Source organism: Onychostruthus taczanowskii, unplaced genomic scaffold (genome assembly GCF_017590055.1).
Source record: "Onychostruthus taczanowskii isolate IOZ18803 unplaced genomic scaffold, ASM1759005v1 scaffold14, whole genome shotgun sequence".
Taxonomy (NCBI): domain Eukaryota; kingdom Metazoa; phylum Chordata; class Aves; order Passeriformes; family Passeridae; genus Onychostruthus; species Onychostruthus taczanowskii.
This window is the reverse complement of record NW_024498573.1, coordinates 986196-1013810: the sequence shown is the minus strand read 5'-3', so window position 1 is coordinate 1013810 and position 27615 is coordinate 986196. Positions and strand designations below refer to the sequence as shown.

Here is a 27615-nt window from a genome sequence, read left to right as displayed (position 1 = left end):
TCCATTCGAGCGCCAGATGTTGAGCCAGATGTTGGCGCTGCCGCGTCCGCCCGCTGGCGGCGCCGGGGATGCGCGGTCCGCGCTGCCCGAGCTGCGGCGCCTCGGCACCGCCACCTCCCGGCATCCCGGCGGCTCCCGTGTCAGCCTGCGGGCCCAGCTTATTTATTATTTATTTATTTCATTTATTCCTCGGTGCCTTCCGGCATCCCGGCGGCTCCCGTGTCAGCCTGCGGGCCCAGCTTATTTATTATTTATTTATTTCATTTATTCCTCGGTGCCTTCCGGCATCCCGGCGGCTCCCGTGTCAGCCTGCGGGCCCAGCTTATTTATTATTTATTTATTTCATTTATTCCTCGGTGCCTTCCGGCATCCCGGCGGCTCCCGTGTCAGCCTGCGGGCCCAGCTTATTTATTATTTATTTATTTCATTTATTCCTCGGTGCCTTCCGGCATCCCGGCGGCTCCCGTGTCAGCCTGCGGGCCCAGCTTATTTATTATTTATTTATTTCATTTATTCCTCGGTGCCTTCCGGCATCCCGGCGGCTCCCGTGTCAGCCTGCGGGCCCAGCTTATTTATTATTTATTTATTTCATTTATTCCTCGGTGCCTTCCGGCATCCCGGCGGCTCCCGTGTCAGCCTGCGGGCCCAGCTTATTTATTATTTATTTATTTCATTTATTCCTCGGTGCCTTCCGGCATCCCGGCGGCTCCCGTGTCAGCCTGCGGGCCCAGCTTATTTATTATTTATTTATTTCATTTATTCCTCGGTGCCTTCCGGCATCCCGGCGGCTCCCGTGTCAGCCTGCGGGCCCAGCTTATTTATTATTTATTTATTTCATTTATTCCTCGGTGCCTTCCGGCATCCCGGCGGCTCCCGTGTCAGCCTGCGGGCCCAGCTTATTTATTATTTATTTATTTCATTTATTCCTCGGTGCCTTCCGGCATCCCGGCGGCTCCCGTGTCAGCCTGCGGGCCCAGCTTATTTATTATTTATTTATTTCATTTATTCCTCGGTGCCTTCCGGCATCCCGGCGGCTCCCGTGTCAGCCTGCGGGCCCAGCTTATTTATTATTTATTTATTTCATTTATTCCTCGGTGCCTTCCGGCATCCCGGCGGCTCCCGTGTCAGCCTGCGGGCCCAGCTTATTTATTATTTATTTATTTCATTTATTCCTCGGTGCCTTCCGGCATCCCGGCGGCTCCCGTGTCAGCCTGCGGGCCCAGCTTATTTATTATTTATTTATTTCCTTTATTCCTCGGTACCTCCCGAGCATCCCGGAGGGGATGCGCGGTTCCCGTGCCAGCCTGCGCGGCTGAGTTTATTTATTTTCCTCATTGCGCGATGCCCCCCGCCCTGCAGCCCGGCCCTGCCCAGCGACCCTCTCACAGCACACTCGGGCTCGCAGCACTTACCGGGAAAAATATTCACGATTTTATTAAACCTTATAATTCTCCTTGTTTGCCTCTCGCGCTGAGGACGAACACCCCGAGGCGAGCGTGGTTTCTCCGGGCAATGCTGGCTTGTCCCTCTGTCTGAAGCAATTACTGCGGCTCCCCCGGGGATTATTTCCAGACCAGGCGTTGACATTTTTCCCCAGCCGGGTGTCAAGCCGTACCTGCGGGGGCGGTGTCGGGGCAGCAGAAGCCCAACGAGAGAGTGCCCTGGCTTAATGAGGTGTTGCAAGGCAGCACAGCTAAATCCAGCATTGCACGGCCCAGCCTTCCACTTTAATTAGAAACCTGGATCTCCCGCTCATGCATTAATTCACTTTTTTGGCTTGAGCGACAGCTCAGCCTCTCACAGGGAAGGTGACTGCTGTGTTTAAGAAGTGTGGGTGTTGTTGGCCGTCCACATCCCCCTTGTCTTGCCCAGGTTTGTGCTTGCCACGGGAATATCATGCTGTGCCCACCAGAGCAGCCGAGCCAGGCAGTGGTTGGGTGCCTCTCTGGGCCCAGAGGAGCAGCTGGGACCTGCAGAATCCACCTTTCCCCTCTATTTCCTTGCAGATCCCACAGGTGGGAAGGACCTGGCACATGCTCCTTCCCAGCTGTGGCTCCAGCACTCCCATGCCAGCTCCCTGTTTGCCTGGCAGCCCTGGGATAACAGAGATGCTATCAGTGCTGTGCAGCAAGTGCAGAAGTTCAGGAGAGCAGTAATTAGCAGAGCAATTGTAAAGTACAGCAATTAGTGGCTAATTGCTGCTGCAGAAATATGCAAGGCAGCCTTTTTATTCCTTCCTCCATGTGGGGTGGCTGATCAGGTTTGCTGGGAGCAGGGAGCACTGGTGTCTTTCTTGTCCCTGTCCTTGAAGGCAGGATAGGACAAGGGGGAAATGCTTTAAGATGAAGGATGGTAGATTCAGATTTGATATTAGAGAGAAATTCTTCCCCGTGAGGGGGGTGAGGCCCTGGCTCAGGTTTTCCAGAGGAGCAGGGGATGCTCTGGGTGGAGCATGGCAGCGTGGTGCCCTGCTGATGTTCTCAGCTGGCAGGAGTGGCTCTGGAGCTGCCCTCGAGCTGCTTGGGAGACGTGCATTGTGCCAGCAGTGGAGAAACTCAGCTTCACAGGGGCTTTGGGAGCCACCCAGGGGCCTCAGGGCCGTTTTTAGAGCTCCATTTGGCCAGACACAGAGGCAGCGGGAGGAATCCCTCTGGGAATGGGCATGATGCTCTGCCACCCTCGTGCAGCCCCTTGCTGTTGTACATCACACCCTCACACCCATCCTCGCTGGGACAGCCTCAAGGTGGCCTGGAATGACTTATGAACAGCTTGTAGAAGAGACATATTTACTTAATAAATAAATACAAATAACATATGGCAGGTACTAGCATGAAACACACACTGCTGATGTTGTGAGGAGATAAGGTCTGAGGCTGGAGCTCTGCCTAGTTCAGCTTAGCATGCCCGGCTGGCACTTAGCAGGCTGGCCCTGGATAACGGGACTGCTGCTGCAGTCTGGCACTGCTCGAGGGCATGGCAGAAGCTACACACCTGGGTGGATAAATACACCAACACACAGTGTCCAGGGAGCTTTGCCTTAGAATGCCTGGGGACACAAAGTGTGCGCTTCTCTGGGAACCGGCGCGACCCTCGGGCACATTTCTGGGTGCCTGGCAGGGCAGGTCCTGCGAGCTGCAGCGTGGTCATGGCACACAGGGCACAGGGCTGAGGGTCATGGCACACTTGGGCACACAGCCAAGGGTCATGGCACACACGGGCACACAGCTGAGGGTCATGGCACACTTGGGCACACAGCCAAGGGTCATGGCACACACGGGCACACAGCTGAGGGTCATGGCACACTTGGGCACACAGCCAAGGGTCATGGCACACACGGGCACACAGCTGAGGGTCATGGCACACTTGGGCACACAGCCAAGGGTCATGGCACACACGGGCACACAGCTGAGGGTCATGGCACACTTGGGCACACAGCCAAGGGTCATGGCACACACGGGCACACAGCTGAGGGTCATGGCACACTTGGGCACACAGCCAAGGGTCATGGCACACACGGGCACACAGCTGAGGGTCATGGCACACTTGGGCACACAGCCAAGGGTCATGGCACACACGGGCACACAGCTGAGGGTCATGGCACACTTGGGCACACAGCCAAGGGTCATGGCACACACGGGCACACAGCTGAGGGTCATGGCACACTTGGGCACACAGCCAAGGGTCATGGCACACACGGGCACACAGCTGAGGGTCATGGCACACTTGGGCACACAGCCAAGGGTCATGGCACACACGGGCACACAGCTGAGGGTCATGGCACACTTGGGCACACAGCCAAGGGTCATGGCACACACGGGCACACAGCTGAGGGTCATGGCACACTTGGGCACACAGCCAAGGGTCATGGCACACACGGGCACACAGCTGAGGGTCATGGCACACTTGGGCACACAGCCAAGGGTCATGGCACACACGGGCACACAGCTGAGGGTCATGGCACACTTGGGCACACAGCCAAGGGTCATGGCACACACGGGCACACAGCTGAGGGTCATGGCACACTTGGGCACACAGCCAAGGGTCATGGCACACACGGGCACACAGCTGAGGGTCATGGCACACACAGCTGAGGGGCATGGCACACGGGCACAGGGGGAGGGCAGGGGGAGATGGGGCCCCGTGGACCTCGGGAGGGCATCAGGGCTCGTCCCCTCATCTCTGCAAAGCTTCGTGCAGAGCAAAGGGGCTCTGTTTGGCTAGATTGGGCAAAGCCTTGACCTAAAGCTCGGAGCTCTGATGAGCTCCCAGGAGGCAGCAGCAGTTTGGGGTTTGGGGTTTGGGGTCGTCCCTGGGCTCGGGGCCGGGCCTCAGTCGGCCGAGACGGGCAGGGGCAGGAAGAGGATCGCCTTCTGGCCGTAGTGAGTCCGCGGGCCCAGCTTGCTGTTCCCGTTCTTCTTCAGCCCCACAAACCAGTTCTTGTCCGCGTGCATTTTGGAGACGTAGGTATTGTAATGGTTTTCCTCGAGCCTCTCCAGGAACAGGCACTCCTCACCCAGTAACTGCTGAAAGAGAGCCCGGGGAAGGGACAGTGAGCCAGGGCTGCTCCTGACGTGACCATCCCAGCCCAGCTCTCCCCTCTGAGACGCCATCCAGACCCACCTCTGAGATTTCCACATCCCAGTAAAGCTCTTGTTTAAACTGTGGCGTAGGTGGCTTTGATTTACTCCCCTGGGCCACTTGCTGTAGCAAGGTGTCTGTGACCTGGGAATTTTAATTGGCACTGACCAATCAGCCCCGTGCTCCATTAGCTGCTCCTGGCCCTGGCCCCTGCTCTGGCCCTGAGCTGTGTGGTGGCAGCTGCAGGCTCAGAGAGCAGAACCAGAACGGTTTGGGTTGCAAGGGACCTTAAAGACCATCGAGCTCCAGCCCTTTGCCATGGGCAGGGACACCTACACTGGGTGGCAGCTGCTGAGGGGCTGCAGAGCAGCTGCTGCTCCAGCTATGAAACACAATATTTATCAAGTGTCAGGTAGGAAATACAATATTTGCCAGAGGCAGGGCAGTAAACGGCGTTATTTGCTAATTTATTTACGTCCCCCCAAAATAAAGCCAGATGCAGAGTGGCCTTGCAGCTGCCAGAATCACAAACAGAGCCCGTGGTTTGCATTACTCAGCTGTGGGGTGTCTGCAGCCTGCAGCCCTGATCCCAAGGAGGGTTCTCCCACCTACCGAGCCGTAGAGCAGCCCGTTGGTGTCCATGGCCAGGTACTGCCCCGACTGGGTGCTCTTGATGTGCACCACCCCCACGCTCTCTGCACTCAGCTGGAGCTGGACTGGAGCGAAAATAAAACAACAGTGAAAGGAAAGTAGGAAAAGGGGGGAAAAAAAGAGCTGCCAGGAAGTTTAGTGGGGTATTTTGTTGAAGGCTGGCTTATAAAGAGTTTATAGGAAACAGTACAGTGTGTAATAAAAGTGTCTCCTTGTACCCTCTTCTTCAAAGAAATCCCACAGCCATCCTTTAGGAACCAAAGACCAATTTTTCCCTTATTTTACATCAAAGGAAGGGCAGCCTTTTGGTTACGATGCTGGAATGGGACACAGGAGATTGGGGTTTTAATTCTGGCTCTAATTTACAAATTTCTCATGTGGTTTGACAAGACACTTAAGGAGTGACATATGAAGAAGTATTTTGAGAGCTAAGCCAGGGACGGGCAGACTGCAGATGCCTGCACTGCAACCCCCTGATCCAAAGCATCCCACCCAGCTGTCTGCTGCAGCTGGATTTATCCAGAGCACGGAGAATGGAGAATGGGGAAATAGAAAAGGCTGTGGCTGCAGGCACAGTGACTTGCAAATTCCAGCTCTTCCCAGTGATCCTTCCCATCTCATAGGCAGCTTCTTTCCCTAAGATTTATAACAGCAATATTTAGGTTGGTTGGAATGAAGTATGAACGGATGTCTCGGCTCCAGCTCCTTCCTTCCTGTTTATATTTAATTTATTTATCCTTATTTAGATGAGGTAAAAGGCAGTGTTACCTCTTGGCCTGGTGGAACACCCATTGCAGTGAAATCTTTGCTCTAATGGTTCACATTCTTCATTTCTGGCATTTCCTGCTCGGTAAATGATAGTTAATTAGGAAGTAGTGTTGTGGGTGCAGGTTTGCAGGAATACTTGGCCCCTGTGCTTGCCTGCTTTAGGCTGGGAATGTGCACTGGGAAAACCCCAGCCCACCTGCATTCCCTGAGGTGCTGCAGACCTGGGACCTGGCCAAGGAGCAGTGCAGGGAGGAAAGAGGGAAATGGGATGAAAATGATGATACTGTTCTAAAAAGTGTCCCTGAGAGGGGAGTGAGGGACCCTCCTGCTGCCAATGGGATGCTGAGGTTTTTGGACCACAGAAGGAGGGAGAACAGTGGGTCCAGAGGAGGGAGCTTGTGCACTAAATTCTTTCAGGTTCTCTTCCAGGTCTTTGCAGAGATTTCCTTCCATGAAGTAACGGGATGAAAGCAGGAAAAGGAGACTTTTTGTAGAGATGAACATGAGCTTCATCCTGGAGAATCTGCAGTGTCCAGGTAAGATTTCCTTCCATTCCTTAGAATGCCTGTGTAAAGGATGTAGGCAGTGGATCCTGATGTGGGGCTGGACACAAAGGCTTAGAGAGAGTGACTCCTTCTGCTCTTCTTAGAGGTCCTCCCTGATGCTGAGGCCATTTAAGAGAAGAATAAGGATTCTTGATATTTGTCTGGAGCAAAATGCACGTGGGCACAGGCAGTGTGCAGAGACTGGTGCAGCCAGAACGCTGCTGTCCCCACTGACCTCCCAAACAACCCTGGATGTTCCTGTGCCTTGTCCCTCCCTGGGGCTGGCAGGTGCCTTCCCAGCTGGGTGACAATGTCCCACAGTGCCAGTCATGGTCTGGGCTGCTCCTCTTGCACACCAGGGAATGATGCTGAGTGGCTCCATCACGTCCCAGGGGCAGCACCGTGGGCAGGCACGGGTGCTCAGAGCAGGGCACCTCTCACCAATGCTGCTCTGCTGGCACACAGCCCTTCCAGGAGTTTCCTCTGTAAATATTAGTGTATTCCTATATCCCAGTTTATGAGCTCATTTACAGGAGGTTCCTTTCTGGCAGAGGTTTGCAAACACACGGCCCCGGGCCAGCAGCCAAGGAGGTGTGAGCGTGCTGGGATGCAGCACTGCCTGCACTCCCTGCCCACGGGCACAGAGCAGCCCTGGGGACCATGACAAGGTGATGGAGCTGCTTTTCCAGAGGGAAAGGGACTGGGCTGTGTGACAGCATCCAGAGGGAAAGGGACTGGGCTGTGTGACAGCATCCATGCTGTGACACAACAGCCTGGGCCAGGGCACAGCAGTGGGCTCCTGGCCTTGGTGGCTCCCCATGCCCCAGGAGATGCCATCTTGATCCTGAGCTCTCCTGATTCCAGCAAAACCTCTGGAAAATGCTGCAGAGACACTGCCTGAGCTCATACCACCTCTCCTGGTGTGTCTGTGAGCCCAGTCCTGTCTCTTGCAGATCTCTGGGTCATCACCCAGCCTTTCCAGGGGTTTGAGGGCTACGTGCCGGGTTTATTCCTGCCTGGAGGCTGGAGCTGCACTCTGTGTTTATCCAGCCTCGGGGGGCTCATCTTCATCCATCCCCCAGCACTGCCTCGTGCTGGGGAGACAGTGTTTGTAATTAAAACTCGGCTCTAAACCGCCTGTCAGTAAAACAACAATAGCGAGAGGAAAGGTTAAGTTTGGGGGTGAAGCCACATGTGTGCTTGTGGTCTAAAGAAAATAAAAGTGCTTTTCTTAGCACTTTGTAAGGCTGGCTTGGCTCCTCCCAGTCCTTCCTGCTAACGAGATAGGAGCCTGGCAGGTCCCAGTCCCATTCCAGTAAATGTTCAGGATATGAACCCAGAGGCTGCTGCCAAGAGCCGAGGGGAAGAGCCCAGCCCTGCTGCCCAGGGAGCCCTGCAGGAGCTTTGCTGCCTGGCCTGTGCAGCTCTCCTGGGCAGCAGGTTAAAACACCCTCTGAAGAGTTTTTGGAAACTCAAGAGCACAAAAAGCATTAAATTCCCAATGATTCCTCGGTGGGACAAGTGTTGGAGTCTGCAGGAGCAGCTCCTCCCAGCAGAGGTGCCAGAGTCCCACGGGCTGGAGCCAGCGGGGTCACTGACTGCAGGGATGGGGACAGCGAAGGGGAGACCTTGGCCGGGGTGACCTAGGCTGTGGCACACGGATGACAGCGCAGGGACAGCACAAAATGATGCTGTGTGTGGGGTGCCAGGCTGCCCTGAGCCCCCCTGGCAGGGCCAGCCCCCTGTGTGAGCCAGCCCTGCTGTGCCCGTGTCTGCCGTGAGGTGAAGCCAGTGTCAGGTTCAGCTCTGGAGATATCTATGGCTGTGCTCCATATCTACACCTGGACAGCACACATGTCACACCTGCCCTGCTCTGTGCCCCAGCTTTGGGTGTGCCTGGCCCCAGGAGACGTGGCTGGGAGGTGTGCTTGTCCCCTGGAGGTGTGCTTGTCCCCTGGCAGGTGTATTTGTCCCCTGGAGGTGTGTTTGGAGGTGTGCTTGTCTGCCTGGACATGTGTTTGGGAGGTGTATTTGTCCCCTGGAGGTGTGTTTGGGAGGTGTGTTTGCCCCTGGCAGGTGTGTCTGGGAGGTGTGTTTGCCCCTAGGAAGTGTGTTTGCCCCCTGGCATTTGTGTTTTAGGTGTATTTGCCCCCTGGCAGGTGTGTTTGGGAGGTGTGTTTGCCCCCCGGAGGTGCACTGTCCCACCAGCCCCACCCAGATCCCGTTTTCCCCCGCTCCCCATCTCCCATCCCGCTCCCCGTGGGTGCTCACTGTGCTGGTCGCTGCGGTCCCTGGTGCCATCCACGGTGCCGTCGGGCAGGATGCGCAGGAAGTGCCCCCCGTTGCTGCAGTACAGCACTTTGGGTTTCTTGTAGTTGCCCGCGGGCAGGTTGAACTTCTCCGTCAGGGCGCTGAAGGTGCTGATCTCCCCCTCGGCCATCCCGCAGCCTCTCCGGGGCCGGGCTGCAAGGGAGGTGACAGCAGGGTGACACCGAGAGCTGGCACACGCTGCTGCCGCCGGGCTTTAAAGGCAGGCAGGGAGGGATGGAGCCCGGGGGTCCCGGCTGTGATTCACAGCCCGGGGGGATGCTCCCCCAGCTGGGTGGGGCTGGCCAGGAGGGACTCTGTCCTTTTTAATTTTATCGCAGTGAATTCTGTTTTTGTTCTCCTTTCTATTGACGCGCGGGCTAAAATTACACACTCAGAAAAGCGGTTTGAAAAAACAGCCGGTGTCTGATTGGAACCCGCAGGAGGCGGGAAGGGAGCCCAGGTAAAACTCTCCCTCCCCTATTATAACTCTCAAACACAGTTATGAGCAGGAATTGCAACACCCACTGCATGTCAGGTAGTAAATATTGCTCATCTCTTGGCACTCTGCAGCTCACCTGCCCAGGACACGCGTGGAAAAGGTCAGGACACGCGTTGGATGTGGTGGGACGTGGGCAGGGGCAGGAGCTTTCACTGCCTGGGCTCAGCAGGTTTACCCAGACACTGATCAACAGTGTTTGGAAATGGGAATTTTGAGTCCAGGATATGCCATGAGTCAACCAGCAGCATCTCAGTGCCTAAAGGGGCTCCAGGAAAGGGGTTTTGGTCAAGGATCTGGAGGGACAGGATAAGGGGAATTCCATTGCCAGAGGGCAGGGTTAGATGGGATTTTGGGAAGAATTCCTTCCCTGGGAGGGTGGGCAGGCCCTGGCACAGGGTGCCCAGAGCAGTGGGGCTGCCCCTGGATCCCTGGAAGTGCCCAAGGCCAGGCTGGACACTGGGGCTGGGAGCAAGCTGGTCTAATGAAAGATCACATTGAAACCTCATTTTGCTGGAGACTGTGGTCACAGTCCCTGTTTAAGCAGATGCTGTGCCAAAACCTGAAGGCATCACCAGCCCAATCAAAGAAAGGTGCTGTGGATGTTGGAGGCTGGGAAGTGAGAATTGCTGTCACAGAAGTGCCACCACAGACGTGGCATCAGGAGATGCCACAGGTGGGGGCCAGAGTCCCACGGACATTCCAGGTACAGTCATGCTTTTAGCCTAGAAACTACATTAAAATCTCCCACAGATTCATTCTGTCTTTCATACACAGAGTTCTGTAGTGCTTGGAGAGAAGTGGATTTATGAACAGAAAAAGACATGGCACAGAATAACTCTAGATACAGGAAGTCGCTTTAAATGTCATGTATTCCCACAGCTATACTACGGAAAATATTTTATAGTCACTGTTTGTATGTGTTTATAGATTGTAAAAATGTCTCTTTAGGACTGAGTTGTGCTACTGGTACGTTGGGATGGAGCCAGCACCACACTGTGTGGGTTTGCTGTGGTGCTTGGAGTGCCCTGGGAGATGCTGAGGGTGGCAGCTCTGCAGCACACACACTCACACACACGTACAGACACACAGAATCTCCAAACACTCGGCTCTAAACTCTTCAGTATTTAAAAAAAATCTGCAAAAGCAGATGCAAGAAGGGGAAACTACTCCTGGAAATGGACCCCAGATGTAAATTTACCTCCCCAGAGGTAAAATTCTGATTTTCTGAAGGTAAAAAAACCTCTGGAAGTTGGATTGCTGAAAGATGGATCCCTGGAGATGAAGAGTGTGGCTGCTGGTGAGAGCACCCCAGCCACTGCACCAGCTCTGCCTCGAGCACAGACTCCAGCCCAGGCCCTCAGATGCCCCATTTGACACAGACTGGGATTTTGGGAGGTGCTTTCTGGAGTGACAGCCCCCAGCCCCAGCTATTGCCACGAGGCTGGAGATGCAGCCTCAGAAGCTCTGTGGCTCCTGGTGGTTTCCAGAGCAGGTGGTGCCAAATACAGACTCAAAATCTTTGTTTAACGCCATTGTCAGGTGAAATTGTTTCCTAGAGTGCCTGGTCCCTACGTTTATTTTTCTCTCAAGACAGCATCCTCCTCATGTAGTTGAGTTTCCTTGCCAACTGCCAGCCTGTCCCTGAAGGAAAGCCCCAAGTCACCCAGGGTGGCACACGGGGCTCTGCTTCTCCACTGGGCTTTAATCAACAGCAGCAGCACTGGGTAATTTCCTAAAGCTTTTCTTGAACCTTTATCTGAGGGTGAAAGGCACCCAGAGGTCTCCTGTGTTGGTGGTGGGTGGTACTGAGAAGCAAACATCCCAGCTCCAAGGGCTCTGAGCAGGATCTGCAGGCAGGAGTGAGGAGCAGGCTGGATTCCACCACAGTCACCTCAAGGTCTGAGGGCATCTCCAGACAGCTTGAGCAGAGCAGCTCAACTGGAAACAGCTTCTTCATCATCACTGCTTTCCTCTAAGGTTATTTTTGCTATTTTTAGTGCTTGCCAGCTGCCCTGAGTGCCCCAGCAATGCTCAATGAACATTTTCCACTCCCCTTGTCTCCCCGTGCTAAATGCTATCACTGTTCTCAGACTTTATGGCCATGGAGTTGTTCCTCTACAAACACAGCACTCATGGCCCTAGCATTATGCTTTTGGCAGGAACATGTTAGGTTTTTATGGGAATTAAAAAGCTCGAGTGAGAGAGGGAACCTGAACCAAAGACAACATAAAGGGCCTTATTTCTTTGGGTAGGAGCCCAACAATGCTATTAAATAGCTCAAAGCAGAACAGAAAGCTCTCTCAAATATGCAAAGCTGAGAGACACCACACTCCAGTGGTTAGCTGGAAGAGAAAGGAAATGGAGAAAGGGCAATATTCCAAGAGGAGATGGCTGTAAGGGGCATGGCTGCTGCTGAGCTCTGACCCCGCGGGTCACACCAGGGCTGGATTTGGAGCTGGGTCTGAGCCTGTTTGTCCACGAGCAGCTGTGCTTGTGGCTCCTCTCTCCTCCAGCTCTGTGCACAGCCTTGCTGTGCTGCCTGAGAGAAACCCACAGCGAGGAGGGGTCCCTGGGAGCTGCAGCAGGGCACCTGCTCCAGGACAGCCCCAGCTCCATCCATGGCATGGGGAGCTGAGGGCACCCAGCTCTTCCTCCTGGATGGAGAAATCAGCACCCCGAAGGAGCAGAAATCATTTCTGAAGGTAAAAAAAAGCCTTAAAAGTGAGTTAAACCCAAATGTTCCTTTGATCCAGGTCCTGCTGAGCCGTGGGGGCTGCGCTGTGCTGCTCCCTGCAGCTCTGAGGGAGAGGAGCCCAGCTCAGGGCTGCAAGAGCCGTGAAATTCTGAGAAGTTTGGGGTCGCTTCCAAACTTTATCACTGGCCAAACCAGTGGCTTTGATGTGAAATCCCAAACTCTGCGAGCATCTGACTGTGAGCATCGAGGGCTGGTTGTGCTGCCAAGACCAGGCGTGTGAGCTCTGGAATAACAGAGCCACGGGAGGAGGGGGACCTGTGCTCTCTGCTGTAAAGCTGTGCAGACTTCACTGCACAGCACCTGTCTGCATGACAAAGGTGGTGTTGATGGAAATCTGGGGGTTTCCTAATGGTTTTTTGTATGTCAGAATTGCCAGGAATTTTTGTGGCTTTTTTTTTTCTTTTTTTAATGGCTCCTGTGGCACAGATTTAGTGGCCAGCAAAGACTCAACCCAGAGGTAGGCAGCTAAGGTGAGCCTTCCTTCCTTGGGTATGAAATACCTGGCTACTCCATGGAGGAAAGCACAAGTATCTCACCTACTGGGTTCAAACCAGATTGGATTGATTCAAATGCATCAAAATTGTCCTTGGCTTTGGACACAATCTTTTGTGTAGGGTTGGAAAGGAATGTTCTGCATGGCCTCTGAGTGGCCACGGTGATGAAAAGTGAAGCTAATCACAATTGTCATTTAGGTGAACAGCTAGAGATCACACAGAGAGCTCCAGAGAGATGAGAAGCTGCTAAACCCAGGAGCCTCCTGAGGTTTTGTCCAGCTCTGAGTAATGAGATCAGTGTCTTGTGAACCTGGCTCTGGTGAGTTCAGTGGAAAGACTCCAGTTGGTTTCACTTTGGAAAGTGTTATTTTCTCCATTAAAGCAGAAATCCTGTTTGTTCCAGGGCGTGTGACTCAGCTGGGATCAGACACATCACCTCCTGATGGGCTCCCTTCCCATTCCCACTGCTGCCTGCAGCCACCTGAGCAGAACAGCCACTTCCCAGGCAGTTCAGACACTCCTCTTGGGAATGGAGAGCTCTTAGAACAGGTAGAATATTTTTAAGGAATTCAGGCTCTGAATTGCCTTTCCCAGGGGTTCCTGTGGGCTTTGGGGCAATCTGAGATCTACCTGGGCATGTGGAACAAACACCTCTCAGATAAACAGGGATTTTATTCATTGTAAGTTTTAGAGAGCCATTTCATGGGATGGATTTCCTCAGCCAGGAGAGGATTAGAGACCAGGCAGAGGTTTCCTCATGCTCGGTGGGTCTGGGGTTATCATCAGCATGGGCAGCCTGCAAGGGCTCCCCTCCCGAGGGCTGGCAGTGCAAGGCACAGCTCGAATTCCTTGGACTGCACCTCCTCTCAGGATTTAATAAATGATTAGGCAAAGCATGTGATAAATATGTAATAGATCACTCTGAGTATCAGTGGAATGCACTGGCTCATTTCTAGGCTTGTTTATGGCCAGGTGATTTTATCTCTAGTGATGTGATTAGCTACTTAATGAAGTATTTATCAGCCAGGTTTTACCCTTTGCAAGTGGAATATGTTGTGTGAAGTGCAACCAAAAGCATAAAAATCAATTCAACTAATGCCTGCTGTCATCATCTCCTGCTGCCCAGCAGAAAACAGCCATTCCACTCAGTCACCTGGATTTGTGGCAGGTAAATCGGGGGGGGCTGTAAAGCTGAAACTTTGGCAGTTCCCTCAGTGGGTGTCACTGATGGGTGATGACCAACACAGCACATCACGGCAGGGACAGGGTTATCCCATCCCAGCCCTGTGCCCTTCCCAAGGGGAAGCCCCATCCCTGCCCGGAGCCAGGTGTGGCTTTCCCAGAGCTCTGAGCCCGGGACACCCCAGCTGCTGGGACAGCAACCTGTCACCAGGCTGTTGCTGTCCTGGGGAGGCAGGAAAACCACGGCATCCTCCACTTTCTAATTACCTCCCACCCACGGCCCTTCGCCATCCGGTGATTAAGTTAATTGCAGCTCCAGCCGCAGAGCAGGAGCTCTGCCGGGAAGGCCTCGTCCCTGTGTCCTGTCTGAGCTCGGAGCAGCAGCAGGACACGACCCCACAGCTCCCGCTGCCTCCGGGGGTCTGAGCCCTCCCTGCCAGGGCAAGCCAGATGTGTGGGACCTGCTGGCTGGGGAGAACAGCTGGGCAGAGAACCAGCAGAGCTGGGTGCCTGCAGCCAGGGGTGGGCTGGAGGATGTGCTGCTCCCCTGGGCTTGGCAGCGGAGCCAACGCAAGCACCCCGCGCTTCCCCGTCCCTCCAGGTCCTGTCTGCCCTTCCCAGGTGCCCTCTCCCTCTCCCAGGCTTGTGCCAAGGCCGGTGGAAAGCATCATCCCCCTGCTCCTGTGCTTTGCTGCCTCCCAGCACGTGGGGCTGGCTGCGAGCAGCCACTGACAGGCACCACTGGTGACACCAGTCTCATCCCTGTCACCCGAGGAGGAGGAGGGTGGCTCTGTGCTGCTCAGGGATGATGCACCAGGCACAGGTTTGGGTTTGCCACCTTGGTCATGGCAGGGCTGCGGGTGCCTCTCCTCCCTGGGTCTGCCTGTGCTTGGCTTCCCGGGAAAGGCACCGGGAGGAGGGAGTGGAAACCCTGGGAGAGGCAGCAGATCCTCCCTGGGTCTGCCTGTGCTTGGCTTCCCGGGAAAGGCACCGGGAGGGAGTGGAAACCTTGGTTTTCAGGTGTTGGCTGAAGCGTTTTGTGGTGATGTGGGAATCCCCTGGGGGCAGGGGGCACTCCCTGTGCCCCTTGGCTCCTTCGGGGGGGCCCTGCAGGGGGGTCCCAGCCGCTCCCTGCCCTTTCACACTGCAGTGACCTCTCCACTGTCCCCATGCTCCGCCTGCCACCCCCGCTGTCCGTGCAGGACACTGGGCACAGAGCCAGACCACAGAGCCTGGCTGTGTCTGTCTGGGCTGGCGCTGCAGGTGTGGCTGCCCCTCACACCCACGGACGGACGGACGGACGGACGGCGCCGAATGACAAACTCCAGCCCAGGAGTTCCCTCTGTGCGGCGAATCCCAGCTGTGACCTGGCTCTCCTGTTCCACGTGAGCCCTGCAATGCCAGCCCTGTGCTGAGCCCTGCTCAGGAGCCTGTCCCTCTGTCCTGGCACCCTCTGCCAGCCCTCGGTGCCCAGCGCCTCCCAGGCTGTGGCTGGTGCTCAGGGCTGGAGCTGGGAGTGAAAAGCAGGAATTCTCACATGGTGTCAGGCTGCCCTTCCTGCAGCTGGTGCTCTGAAGGGTGGCCAAGCCCAGCCCAGGGTTGGCTCCAGCTTCAAAACTGGGATTAGAGTTTGGGCCCAGCCTTGATACCCTGTCCTTCCCCGGGGAGGCAGAGGATGCTGGAATCGAGGGTTTCATCCCCAGGCCAAGTGAAACCCCACATCCATCCTGGTGGTTAACCATCACTAGACGTATCATGGCTCAGAAATCCAACTTCCTCCAGCACAGCCTCGCTCTGGGCTGCTCCAAGGAAAATCTCTTGGTCTCTGGGCTCACCGTAAGCTCAGCAGTGATTTGCTGTGAAAATGTGCAGGCAGTTAGTGGTGTTCATCCTGCAATGTTTGTGTAAGGATATACAGCTGCTCTTTTTAACATCTAAGCGAGCCTGGCTGGAGGAATCCTGTTCTTAATTCTGTTGCCCAATGTCTTATTTTAAATTCAGTCTCTGGTACCCCTGGATGCCAGCTCCAGCTTTTTTCCTCCAAGCTGCCTGAGTAAGGAGCTTAAGCTGTTGCTCAATAACAGTGCGATAAAAGCTTGAGTTAATAATGGCTATTTCCAGGAAAATCCTCCAATAAATAATTTTCTTATCTGCGTGACTTTGGGACTGGAGAAAACGCCTTCCAGTAAAAAGCAGCAGCATGCAGGAGTGGGCAAGGAGTGTTTCAGATGAAAGATCAGAGCAGGGCAAGCTCAGGGCTGAATCTTGCTAAATAGAGATGAGTGGGTCAGCAAAAAAACTGGAATTAGTATGGCTGAGTAGTCATTGGAGTAAACTAAGGAGAGCAGCTGTGCCTCTCCACCTCTTGTGGTCTAGAGGCAGACAGGTCACTGCTGCTCTGTGCTCTTCAGGCACAAATGGGGGAATTCTCGTGGCAGTGGGTGGCTCTGGAGGCCAGGGACACCGAGCTCTCTGTGTGTCACCCTCAGCTCTGGCCTAGGAAGGAGCCTGAGTCACTCACTGGGACCTGTGGAAGGCACAGCCCTAATTCTGCTCCTGCTGTCCCAGACAGGGGCACAGCCGTGTCCCTGCAGAGCTGGGCACCTGTTTGCTCCTTGCTGTGACAGGTGTGAGCACAGGCTGTGTGACAGCAGCAGGAGCAGGCAGTGCAGCCACGCTGCCCCACGGAAAACAGAGCCTGCCTTGCTTTCCATTACAGAGCCCTCCGAGGGACGGGGATGTGTTTTGGATGCTCTCCTCCCCTTCTCATCTCTGTAAACAGCAAAGCACCACAAAGGGCACGGAGCAGGACACAAGGCTGCAATTTTAACAACCTGCTGAGGCTCAGCCCCTGAGGTTTCACCCACGCTGGCTATTTGCAGCCCCTGAGTGGGCAGTGCAGAGACACCACGGCCTTTGTTGTGCCCGTGTTTCCACAGCTGCTCCGGGGCCAGGCTGGCCCACGGGGATGCAGCCAAGGATCATGGAATCACAGGATGGTCTGGGTTGGAAGGGACCTTAAAACTCATCCAGTCTCACCCCTGCCATGACAGGGACACCTTCCACTGTCCCAGGGACACCTTCCACTGTCCCAGGCTGCTCCAGCCCCAATGTCCAGCCTGGCCTTGGGCACTGCCAGGGATCCAGGGGCAGCCACAGCTGCTGTGCTCTGATCCTTGTGACAATCAAGACATGAAGATGCCCTGGGTTGTCTAAGTGGAAAAAACACCCCACACTAAACTAAAAATGTTGGGACTACCAGGCAGATCAGTTGCTGTGCCCCTGCCCAGCCGGGGGTGCCACAACCAGGACCCCAGTGGGTTTTTACCTTTTCCTTGCTCGTGAGCTGCACATTCAGCCCTGCACTGGGATCCCCAGGGAGGCAGTGAGCATCCCCTGTGGTTTGGGGAGGATCACATCCCCAGCAGGGTAGGTGTGAGCTCCACCATCCCCATCTGGAGTCTGGCAGCCAGTAACTCTTCCCATCACGTGGAAGGGACCCTGTTTCTGCAGAATCACAGAACCCAAGAGCTGTTTAGTTTGGAAGCTTTTGTGAACACCCAGCAGCAATGGGAATACTGAGGAAGGGGAAGGGAGGGTGTTTTACTTGGTGTTAAATACTTGTACTTTATGTCCAAGATCTGACCTTCAATAGAGAATCAAGTATCAAGGGAGATGGAAATGCCAGGGGAAGAAGTGCACATGGGGGTAGTTTTGTGTACAGCACCCACACGTCCTGTGGGGCTGTGCAGCTCTCAAAGTAACCATGGATCTCTCTGGGGAAAACACAGCTGGAGTGGGGGAAAGCAGGGCAGCCTCGGGGTGCCAGTCATGGATAGAGAAAGGCCCTGTGCCAGCTCTGGGGGTTTGGCAATGCACGGAGGGGCCAGGGTGGAGCATGTCCTGTGTGGATGGCACAGGGATGCAGGATCTCCCTGTGCCCACGGGGACTGTCCCAGGGAGCGGGGCAGGCAGCAGACGGGTTGTCTGGCACTGAGCCCCCTGATCTGCATCATTTCCAGGGCTTTGTGTTGTGCAGAGTGTCTGGGATGATCTGGAGTTCATCTCGGGATGCACAGAGCAGGATTTGTCAGGGGGAAGGTCTCCCGCTCCTGTCTGCCCCTGAGTGAGGATGGGAGCAGGAGGGAAAGCTCCTCAGGCTCCTGCTCCTGAGCACAGGACAGGAAATCCCAGTGTGCAGCTGGGGGAGCTGCCTGCCTGACCCCCTGGGCTGGGAATGCCTGTGGGACCACCGGGGTGGGCAGCTGTGCCCCTCACAGGGGTCCCTGCCAGCCTGGCTCCACCTTGTGCATGTGGCACTGGGGACATGGGTTACTGGTGGCCTTGGCAGTGCTGGGGGAATGGTTGGACTTGATGATTTGAGAGGGGTTTTCTAAACTAAACAGCTCTTGGGGTCTGTGATTCTGCAGAAACAGGGTCCCTGCACAGGTGAGAGCTGGCAAGGCTGGTCTGCAGGTGGGACAGGCAGATTTACCAGCCCTGGAGCTCTGGAAAGGGAAGATCCCAGCTCAAGGCTGACACCCAGGTCTAAATTAAGAGGCAGGAGTAAGGACAGGCTTTGTGAGCACAGCGGGCCGTGAGTCATGGATGAGCTGTGTGTCCAGACTGCTGTGGGCAGTGGGCAAATCCTTGGGAGGATGGCTCAGGGCAGACAACACCACTCCCAGAAGGAGTCTGAAGGGCACAAAAGGGTTTTAGATGCCATGCCATGAGTCAGTGGTACCTGGGCACAGCCTGTAAACCCCCTCTGCCCTGTCCTCAGGGACAGCTGCCAGCCTTTGATGCTGTGGGCTTGGAATCTGCCTGGGGGATCCCAGCTTGGTCCCTTCCCCAGCAGCCCTCTCAGTCTGCTGCTTTCCCTGGGCAAGGGAGAGAGTCTGGGGGTAGGGAAAGCACAGACAGAAGGGGAAAGGGGTTCTGAGCTCACTCCTGAGGTCAGCAGAATGGGGTTTGTTACCTAATTAAAACCGAGGTCAGGCTTTTAGCTGGACCATGGGTGCACGTTAATGATGCTGTGCTGGGGTTAGTAGAACTTTATTTAGCACTGGCTGTGTATTAGCTGTTCTGGAAGGGAAGTCCTAAATATTGACCTTGGCACTGTCAGAGTCTGTCTCAGCCTTTCTCTGCCACCTTCACCAGATGGAAATGAAGCACTTTTGTTATTCAAGGTTTTAGAGGGAAAAGCAGGGCCTGTGGCAGACAGTTTTGTCACTGCAGATGCCAGGTGCAGACTGTCCCTGCCTCCTCAGGGCTGGAGGCCAGAGCTGCCTGGAATCCAGGCACGAGCACAAGTGCCATCCCTTGGTGGGCAGTGCCACCTGCCCCGTTAAACACTGACAGATTTTGGGGAATGGAAACCCTGCAAGTCACTGATTGCTGCTGCAGCTTCTCTGCATGGCCCTGGCCCCTGCTTTGGTTCTCCAGCAGCTTTAAACCAACAGATTCTGGTGTAGGAAACAAGGGAAGAATTAGGAACTGAGCACCGAGTCAGGCACCCTTCAAACAGGGGGAGAGGGAGGATTCCTGCAGCAGCAGAGACCGTGACAAAGCCATTGTGTGCCACTGAACTGGTTATCAACAAATCCTTCTGCAAAGACATTTCTCATGTGGGTTTCTCTTTGAAAGACAGACCCAGCCAGGCCCAGCCCCCACGATAATCCCCAACAGCTCTGCAGGGACAGACAATGCACACAGGATTCCTAAAAATGCCCCAGCTCTGAGTCAGTGCCTGCTGTGCCCAGGAGGGACAAGTGCTGGTACCCAGGGGCAGCCTCGGAGCTCAGGGCAGCCTTCACCTCCCTGGAATATACATTATTTTCAGGGAATATTTACTAAAAGGGTTTGTAAGATCCAGTGCAAATGCTAATGTGTTTTGAGGACAATAAAGGGGAAAAAAAAAATAAAGGCGATGGAATAAGCAAGAAAGACTGAAAGAGAAATGGAGGCTAAAGGTGAGAAGAAGTCACAAGGAATTGGAGTCACAAGGCTGGGAGGAAAAAAAGTAAAGGCAGAGGAGTGCAAGAGAAAAAAAAAAAAAAAAAGTTGATCAGAAATAAAAACAAGGACAGAAAAAAATAGAGGCTGCAATAAGGTAGAGGGCCAAGAAAGTGTGGGAGGGGGAAAGAAATGCAGAAGCTGAAAAGGGCAGGAGGCCAAAATAAAGTGGGAGGCCAAAAGAAGAGAGAAGAAAAGTGGAGGGTGAAAAGGGGTGGGAGGCTGAAGAGGCACATGAGACAGAGAGGAAGGCCTGCCCAGAGAGGGGTCTAAAGTTTAATGGGTTCCTCAGGCAGGACAGGGCTCCGTGCTGATAAGGCAGCACAATGTCCAATTGTTCTCCCTGCACACCGGGTCAGGCCAGCTTCCTCCGTGCCTGGAGCAGCAGGAACACTCATTCTGGGTTTGGGCTGGACTCTGGATCTGCAGGAACACACACTCAGGGTTTGGGCTGGACTGTGTCTGTGCCTGCAGGAACACACACTCTGGGTTTGGGCTGCACTCTGTGTCTGCAGGAGCACACACTCTGGGTTTGGGCTGGACTGTGGAGCTGCAGGAACACTCATTCTGGGTTTGGGCTGCACTCTGTGCCTGCAGGAACACACACTCTGGGTTTGGGCTGGACTGTGGAGCTGCAGGAACACACACTCTGGGTTTGAGTTGGACTGTGGAGCTGCAGGAACACACACTCTGGGTTTGGGCTGCACTCTGTGCCTGCAGGAACACACACTCTGGGTTTGGGCTGGACTGTGGAGCTGCAGGAACACACACTCTGGGTTTGGGCTGGACTGTGGGTCTGCAGGAGCACACACTCTGGGTTTGGGCTGGACATAGCTCAGCTCTCCCCCAGCCAGACCCAGAGCTCTGCAAGCCCTCTGGATAAACTTTCCTTCCCAGCTCCACCCCAGCCCAGGGGATCAACTTTTCCTCCCTTGCTCCCTGAATGACTTTGGCCTTCCTCCCACTGCTGAGACCTTGATCTTCCTCCCAGCTGAGGCAGCCCCTGATGCAGCTGGCTCTGGCTCCTTGCTCTTGCTCCCAACCAGCTGAGCCAAAGCCCCACAGTGCCTGGGACCCCAGCATGGTTTTTGCATCAAAAATGATCCATTTATAGTGCTGTGTCACTGTGACAATTTTCCTTTCTGTTTGTTGTTCTGTCTGATTGGGGTTTTTTTAGTTTGGTTTGTTTTCTTTTTAAGGGTCCAAATATTGTGTTTTGCCATTTTAAATATTTGGGGTTTAGTATATTTCTATTCAAATCCTGATCTGGGCTTCTGCTTCTACCCAGAGCTTCAGGTGAATTTGCAACAATTTGGAGATTGTCATTTGGAATGATGCTCCCATCCCTGAGCCACTCCTCCCTCCCAGCATTTGGGGGCACCTGCAGGGTTTTGGGGGGCTTTGTCCCAGCTGGGGGGAGCAGCACGCTGCCACCCTAAAGCTGTCCCTGGGGAAGGGACCTGCTGCCTCACCCTGCACTTGGGAGCCTCCCTGTGCCCGCTGGCCCTGAGCACTCCGGGGGTCTGGGCAGGGGCAGAGCATCCCGGGATCCCAGAGCCTGCAGGGGGAATCCGTGCCCTGTGGGTCCCTGCCCTCCCCATGGGGGTCCTTTCCATTCTTATGGGGTTCCTGCCCTCCCATGGGGGTCCCTGCCCTCCCCATGGGGTCCCTGCCCTCCCCATGGGGGTCCTTGCCATTCTTACGGGGTTCCTGCCCTCCCATGGGGGTCCCTGCCCTCCCCATGGGGTCCTTGCCATTCTCATGGGGGTCTCATGTGTGTGAGCATCTCGCGGGCTCCGTGGGGCCATCAGGGATCCCGTGGGGCTCCGTGGGGATGTCAGTGATCCTGTGCGACCACCAGGGCATCCCGTGGAGCTCCATGGGGCCATCAGGGATCCCGTGGGGCTCTCAGGGATCCCGTGGAGCTCCGTAGACAGGGAGCTGTTGCTGCCCTGTCAGGGTTTCACCTTTGCTAAATAGCCCGAAGGAGCCAGCAGGCTGCAGGTGCTGGCAAGGGAAGGGGTGGTGGGGACAGGTGGCCCCGGGGCCATGCACAGTCTCAGCCTGACACCTGCACCCCCAGGCGGGGAGATCCGAGCCTGCAGAAATTTGTGTTTGGCATCTTTGGTCTGGCTGAGAGCGGCTCACAGCTCAGAGCATGCTGGTGATGAGGAGTTTTGGCTGTCAGGGCCATCAGGATAATCCCTGTGGTGTTATTTCAGTCATAAATCATGGAATCATCACGGAATGGTTTGGGTTGGAAGGGACCTTAAAGCCCACCCAGTTCCATCCCCTGCCATGGCAGGGACACTTCCCACCATCCCAGGCTGCTTCATCCCCTGTCCAACCTGGCCTTGGGCACTGCCAGGGATGGGACATCCCTAATCATACTTAATTGCCCAGAGAAGCTGTGGCTTCCCCAAGACATTCTATGGTTCTGTGATTTATTTATTTTGCATCAAAAATGATCCATTTATAGTGCTGTGTCACTGTGACAATTTTCCTTTCTGTTTGTTGACAGGGACAGGGACAGGGACAGGGACAGGGACAGGGACAGGGACAGGGACAGGGACAGGGACAGGGACAGGGACAGGGACAGGGACAGGGACAGGGAGCTGCTGCTGTCAGGGGGGACAGGGACAGGGAGCTGCTGCTGTCGGGGGGACAGGGACAGGGACAGAGACAGAGACAGGGAGCTGTTGCTGCCCTGTCAGGGTTTCACCTTTGCTAAATAGCCCGAAGGAGCCAGCAGGCTGCAGGTGCTGGCAAGGGAAGGGGTGGTGGGGACAGGTGGCCCCGGGGCCATGCACAGTCTCAGCCTGACACCTGCACCCCCAGGCGGGGAGATCCGAGCCTGCAGAAATTTGTGTTTTGCATCTTTGGTCTGGCTGAGAGCGGCTCACAGCTCAGAGCATGCTGGTGATGAGGAGTTTTGGCTGTCAGGGCCATCAGGATAATCCCTGTGGTGTTATTTCAGTCATAAATCATGGAATCATCACGGAATGGTTTGGGTTGGAAGGGACCTTAAAGCCCACCCAGTTCCATCCCCTGCCATGGCAGGGACACTTTCCAGCATCCCAGGCTGCTTCATCCCCTGTCCAACCTGGCCTTGGGCACTGCCAGGGATGGGACATCCCTAATCATACTTAATTGCCCAGAGAAGCTGTGGCTTCCCCAAGACATTCTATGGTTCTGTGATTTATTTATTTTGCATCAAAAATGATCCATTTATAGTGCTGTGTCACTGTGACAATTTTCCTTTCTGTTTGTTGTTCTGTCTGATTGGGGTTTTTTTAGTTTGGTTTGTTTTCTTTTTAAGGGTCCAAATATTGTGTTTTGCCATTTTAAATATTTGGGGTTTAGTATATTTCTATTCAAATCCTGATCTGGGCTTCTGCTTCTACCCAGAGCTTCAGGTGAATTTGCAACAATTTGGAGATTGTCATTTGGAATGATGCTCCCATCCCTGAGCCACTCCTCCCTCCCAGCATTTGGGGGCACCTGCAGGGTTTTGGGGGGCTTTGTCCCAGCTGGGGGGAGCAGCACGCTGCCACCCTAAAGCTGTCCCTGGGGAAGGGACCTGCTGCCTCACCCTGCACTTGGGAGCCTCCCTGTGCCCGCTGGCCCTGAGCACTCCGGGGGTCTGGGCAGGGGCAGAGCATCCCGGGATCCCAGAGCCTGCAGGGGGAATCCGTGCCCTGTGGGTCCCTGCCCTCCCCATGGGGGTCCTTTCCATTCTTATGGGGTTCCTGCCCTCCCATGGGGGTCCCTGCCCTCCCCATGGGGTCCCTGCCCTCCCCATGGGGGTCCTTGCCATTCTTACGGGGTTCCTGCCCTCCCATGGGGGTCCCTGCCCTCCCCATGGGGGTCCTTGCCATTCTCATGGGGGTCTCATGTGTGTGAGCATCCCGCGGGCTCCGTGTGGCCATCAGGGATCCCGTGGGGCTCCGTGGGGATGTCAGGGATCCCGTGGGGCTGTCAGGGATCCTGTGCGACCATCAGGGCATCCCGTGGGGCTCCGTGGGGCTCTCAGGGATCCCGTGGGGCCATCAGGGATCCCGTGGGGCTGTCAGGGATCCCGCGGGGCTCTCAGGGATCCCGAGGGGCTCAGCCCCCTCCTGCCCGGCCCCGCCGCGCTCCCGCCGCCCCCCGCACCTACCGGCGGCTGCGCGGCGCTCCGGCTGCGGCTCCCGGGAGCGCGGGGAGAAGCGGCACGGAGCAGGGCGAGCGGGGATGGTGAGGATGAGGAGGAGCTGCCTCGGGGCGGGGGGGGAAGGGGGAGGCTGATCGCACCCACCCCCACGGCGGGGCCGGGCACGGGCGGCGCAGGGGGCGGCGGCTGCGGCTGACCAAACCCCCCCGGAGCGGATAAAACCCCCCAGGAGATGGGGCAGCATCGGCCCTCCTGCCCCTTCCTGCGGCCCGGGACATTCCTGCGGCTCTGGGTGTCTCGGTGCCCTCCGGGAAGGCGATGAACTCCCTCACCCCAGTCAGCCCCGAGCGCCCCGGGCAGCGGGGAGGGGGTCCCTGCCCTCCCCGGGGGGTTCCTGCCCTCCCCATGGGGGTCCTTGCCATTCTCATGGGGTTCCTGCCCTCCCCGGGGTGTTCCTGCCCTCCCCATGGGGTCCCTGCCATCCCTAGGGGTATCCCTGCCCTCCCCGGGGGGTCTCTGCCCTCCCCATGGGGGTCCCTCCCATCCCTATGGGGTCCCTGCCCTCCCCATGGGGGTCCCTGCCCTCCCCATGGGGGTCCCTGCCCTCCCCGGGGGGTCCCTGCCCTCCCCATGGGGGTCCCTGCCATCCCCATGGGGTCCCTGCCATCCCCATGGGGTCCCTGCCATCCCCATGGGGGTCCCTGCCCTCTCCGGGGGCAGCTGCCGGGAAGGGGCCGGGGCAGCCCCGGGGCCATGCCGGGCACGGCCGCGTTCCGCTGGCACCGGGCGAGCTTGGCCTTAAAAGCCGAAGTGTTCGGGAGCGCTGTCAGGCGGATGAAATGCAGCTCCGTGTCCCCAGGGACGGGCGCTGGAGCCCTGCCCTCCCCGTGGCCCTGCCCTGGTGGCCCTGCCCTGGGGGCTGTGCCGGGGCTCTGCCCTGGCTGGGGGCCACTGGTGGGCTCGGGGGGTGCCAGGGTGGGCTCTGGGCTCAGGGTGTGGGCGCAGATTGGGGTGCGGCTGTGCGGGGTGCGAGGTCGCTGCAGCAGCACTGGTGAAGCAGCACTAATGAAGCAGCACTAATGAAGCACTAATGAAGCACTGACGGAGCCCGAGCGATGATTTCAGCGCTTGGCCGGGCTCCACGAGCCCTTTGATGTGGCGATGTTTGGGCTGCGTTATCTAAAGCTCGCTCAGAACAGGCTTTTAGGCGGCTCACGTGGAGCCAGCGTGTTTGGACAGGCATTCCGGGCTGGAAATGCCCGCAGCCCAGACGTTTGGATAAAACATTCCCGAGCTGGCCGTGGTTACCAGCGCCTGCTGGGGACAGCTCCTGGCCCTCCCCACAGCGCAGGTGGATTCGGAGTTTTCTGGATATATCAATATACTTTTTGTTTCCCCCTTTATTTTTAAGAATCCCGCCCAAGATTTCATCTTGCTTTTTCAGAAAATAAAAATTAGGTATAACCAAACATTCCTGAATCAAGCAGAAGAGCAGGCCTGGCTTTGCCTCAGGCTCTCCTGGACTAAAGGCACGGGGGTTGTGAGGATGTGGGGAAGATGAGGAGATGCTGGTCCATTTTCTCACTCCCTGCAGCCCAGCCCTCCCCACTTGCCCGGCCGCCCTCGCCCCCGGTCGTGGCTGGCACTCAGCAGCCCTGCTTTGCAGACGGTGTCCTGCCAAATTGGAGTCCTTTCTGCCTGTCCCCAAGGCCGATGGCCCCGGGATGGAGCCAGGAGCCGGAGCGACGCAGACACAGAGCAAACACGGACTTGGGCAGCGGGATCTGCGCCGGGCTCGGGGGAGAGGAGGCTCTGCCAAAACCCAGGCACCGAGCGTGCTGCATGGCCCCGGGCCCTGCACCGAGAGCCACAGGGCTGGGGACACTGCAGGGGTGGGGACACTGCAGGGGACACTGCAGGGGTGGGGGACACTGCAGGGATGGGGACACTGCAGGGGACACTGCAGGGGTGGGGGACACTGCAGGGATGGGGACACTGCAGGGGACACTGCAGGGGTGGGGACAGAGTGGAAATGGGGAACACTGCAGGGATGGGGACACTGCAGGGATGGGGACAGAATGGAAATGGGGAATGCTGCAGGGATGTGGGACACTGCAGGGGTGGGGACACTGCAGGGGTGGGGACAGAATGGAAATGGGGAACACTGCAGGGATGTGGGACACTGCAGGGATGGGGACACTGCAGGGGACACTGCAGGGGTGGGGACAGAATGGAAATGGGGAACACTGCAGGGATGTGGGACACTGCAGGGGTGGGGACACTGCAGGGGTGGGGACACTGCAGGGGACACTGCAGGGGTGGGGGACACTGCAGGGGTGGGGACACTGCAGGGATGGGGACACTGCAGGGATGGGGACAGAGTGGAAATGGGGAACGCTGCAAGGGTGGGGCCCGTTCAGGGCTGGGGGCACTGCCCTGGCAGCAGCTCTGTCTCCCCCCTGCCCTCCCCAGTCCAGCCCTGCGTGGGCAGTGCCAGCAGCACCTGCAGCAGGTGTCTGTGCTATTTCTCAGCTCTCGGGATGAATTTGATGGATGCTGCTGCTCCAGTTCCTCTCGTGTCCCTGCCTGTGGTAAGCAGCCTGCTCACCTCACGCCCACCAGTCCCACCAGTAACAGCTCCGGGGCTGTTGGGAAGCACGGTGAGTGATTAACCACGGAGCTCCGAGGAAGCTGCAGGTGCTGCCCTGCCTGGCCCCAGGCATGCAGGCAGTGTCTGTGAGGGCAGCAGAGCCCCAGCCCCGCTGTCCCGGCAGCTCCTCATCCCCCAAACCACGGTCCCACAGCAGAGACCACTCAAGCAAAATTTCCTGCACGTTTAGAGTGAGACCTCGAGATCCTCCAGTCCTGCTTTGGTTCCATCCCTCCTGAAGTGATGGTCCTGGGGGCACGGCTCTGCCCACAACGAGCTGGAACAGAGCCCCCTCCTGCTCCTGCCAGCTCCCAGAGCCGGGGCAGAGGAAAGGAAACCCCGGCTCTCCTCAGCACCACACACATGGACGAGCTGCTGAGCTCGGGCAGGAGCTCGGGAACCAGGAACGTGCCGCAGACCCTGTGGGAAAGCGCTGCCAAGCCCCCGGGAATCAGTGACGCTGTGCCAGGGTGGGAAGATCAGGATGCTGGAAAAGGCACTCACCTGGGGAGGCTGGAGGTGCGCAGGGCTGGGCGCTGGGGGCGGCTGGGGGGCAGCGATGCTGACCCGCCCGGGGGAGGGCAGGGATGTGCTGGGGTCACCCTGCCCCTCGCTCCACCTCCCGAGCCTGGCAGGGGCACAGCCCGGCCCCTCGCAGCACTCGCGGCTGCCCCCGAGCCGGGAAGGCACCGGGAAGGCACCGGGTCCCGGCCGGAGCGGCCCCGGGGCTGGCACTGCCGGGCTCCGCAGCAGTGGGGAAGTATGGATGGATTATCCTTCGCCTTGCTATTTTTTTCCTCTCATGTGATCTTGTTTTTGGACGGCTATTTTGGGGCTGGACTCCAGCCCAGGTGAAAGACAGGGATTGAGTCCAGCCTCCCCCTTCCCGGAGGCGCTCCCAGGACCTCTGCCCGCCCGGCGGCGGCTCGGGGACAAACCCTACCACCAGCCCTGCCCGCGGCCAGCTGTCCCCAGCTGTGCTGCTGCAGAGCCCTTTCTGTGCCCTGCTGCCCTG

At 56.6% G+C, this 27615-nt stretch overlaps 2 protein-coding genes across 4 annotated transcripts; both read right to left on the bottom strand.

Annotated features, from left to right (window-relative positions):
- Positions 1 to 2769: 2769 nt before the first annotated feature.
- On the bottom strand, positions 2770 to 4190 carry LOC121332342 (keratin-associated protein 10-4-like). Its single transcript, XM_041397732.1, has 2 exons — positions 4062 to 4190; positions 2770 to 4023 (listed from the first exon to the last, which is right to left on the bottom strand). The coding sequence occupies exon 2, from the start codon at positions 4014 to 4016 to the stop codon at positions 3144 to 3146; it is 873 nt and encodes a 290-aa protein (XP_041253666.1). The 5' UTR covers positions 4017 to 4023; positions 4062 to 4190; the 3' UTR covers positions 2770 to 3143.
- On the bottom strand, positions 4092 to 27371 carry FGF1 (fibroblast growth factor 1). 3 transcript variants are annotated; one of them, XM_041397735.1, is made up of 4 exons: positions 23957 to 24382; positions 8814 to 9005; positions 5191 to 5294; positions 4092 to 4520 (listed from the first exon to the last, which is right to left on the bottom strand). In XM_041397735.1, the coding sequence occupies exons 1-4, from the start codon at positions 24192 to 24194 to the stop codon at positions 4329 to 4331; spliced, it is 726 nt and encodes a 241-aa protein (XP_041253669.1). In that variant the 5' UTR covers positions 24195 to 24382; the 3' UTR covers positions 4092 to 4328. The 3 variants fall into 3 exon arrangements, with proteins under 3 accessions (XP_041253669.1, XP_041253668.1, XP_041253670.1); XM_041397734.1 differs by having other exon boundaries at positions 4097 to 4523; positions 23957 to 24363; XM_041397736.1 differs by lacking the exon at positions 23957 to 24382 and adding an exon at positions 27105 to 27371 and having other exon boundaries at positions 4098 to 4523.
- Between the last annotated feature and the right edge of the window lie 244 nt (positions 27372 to 27615).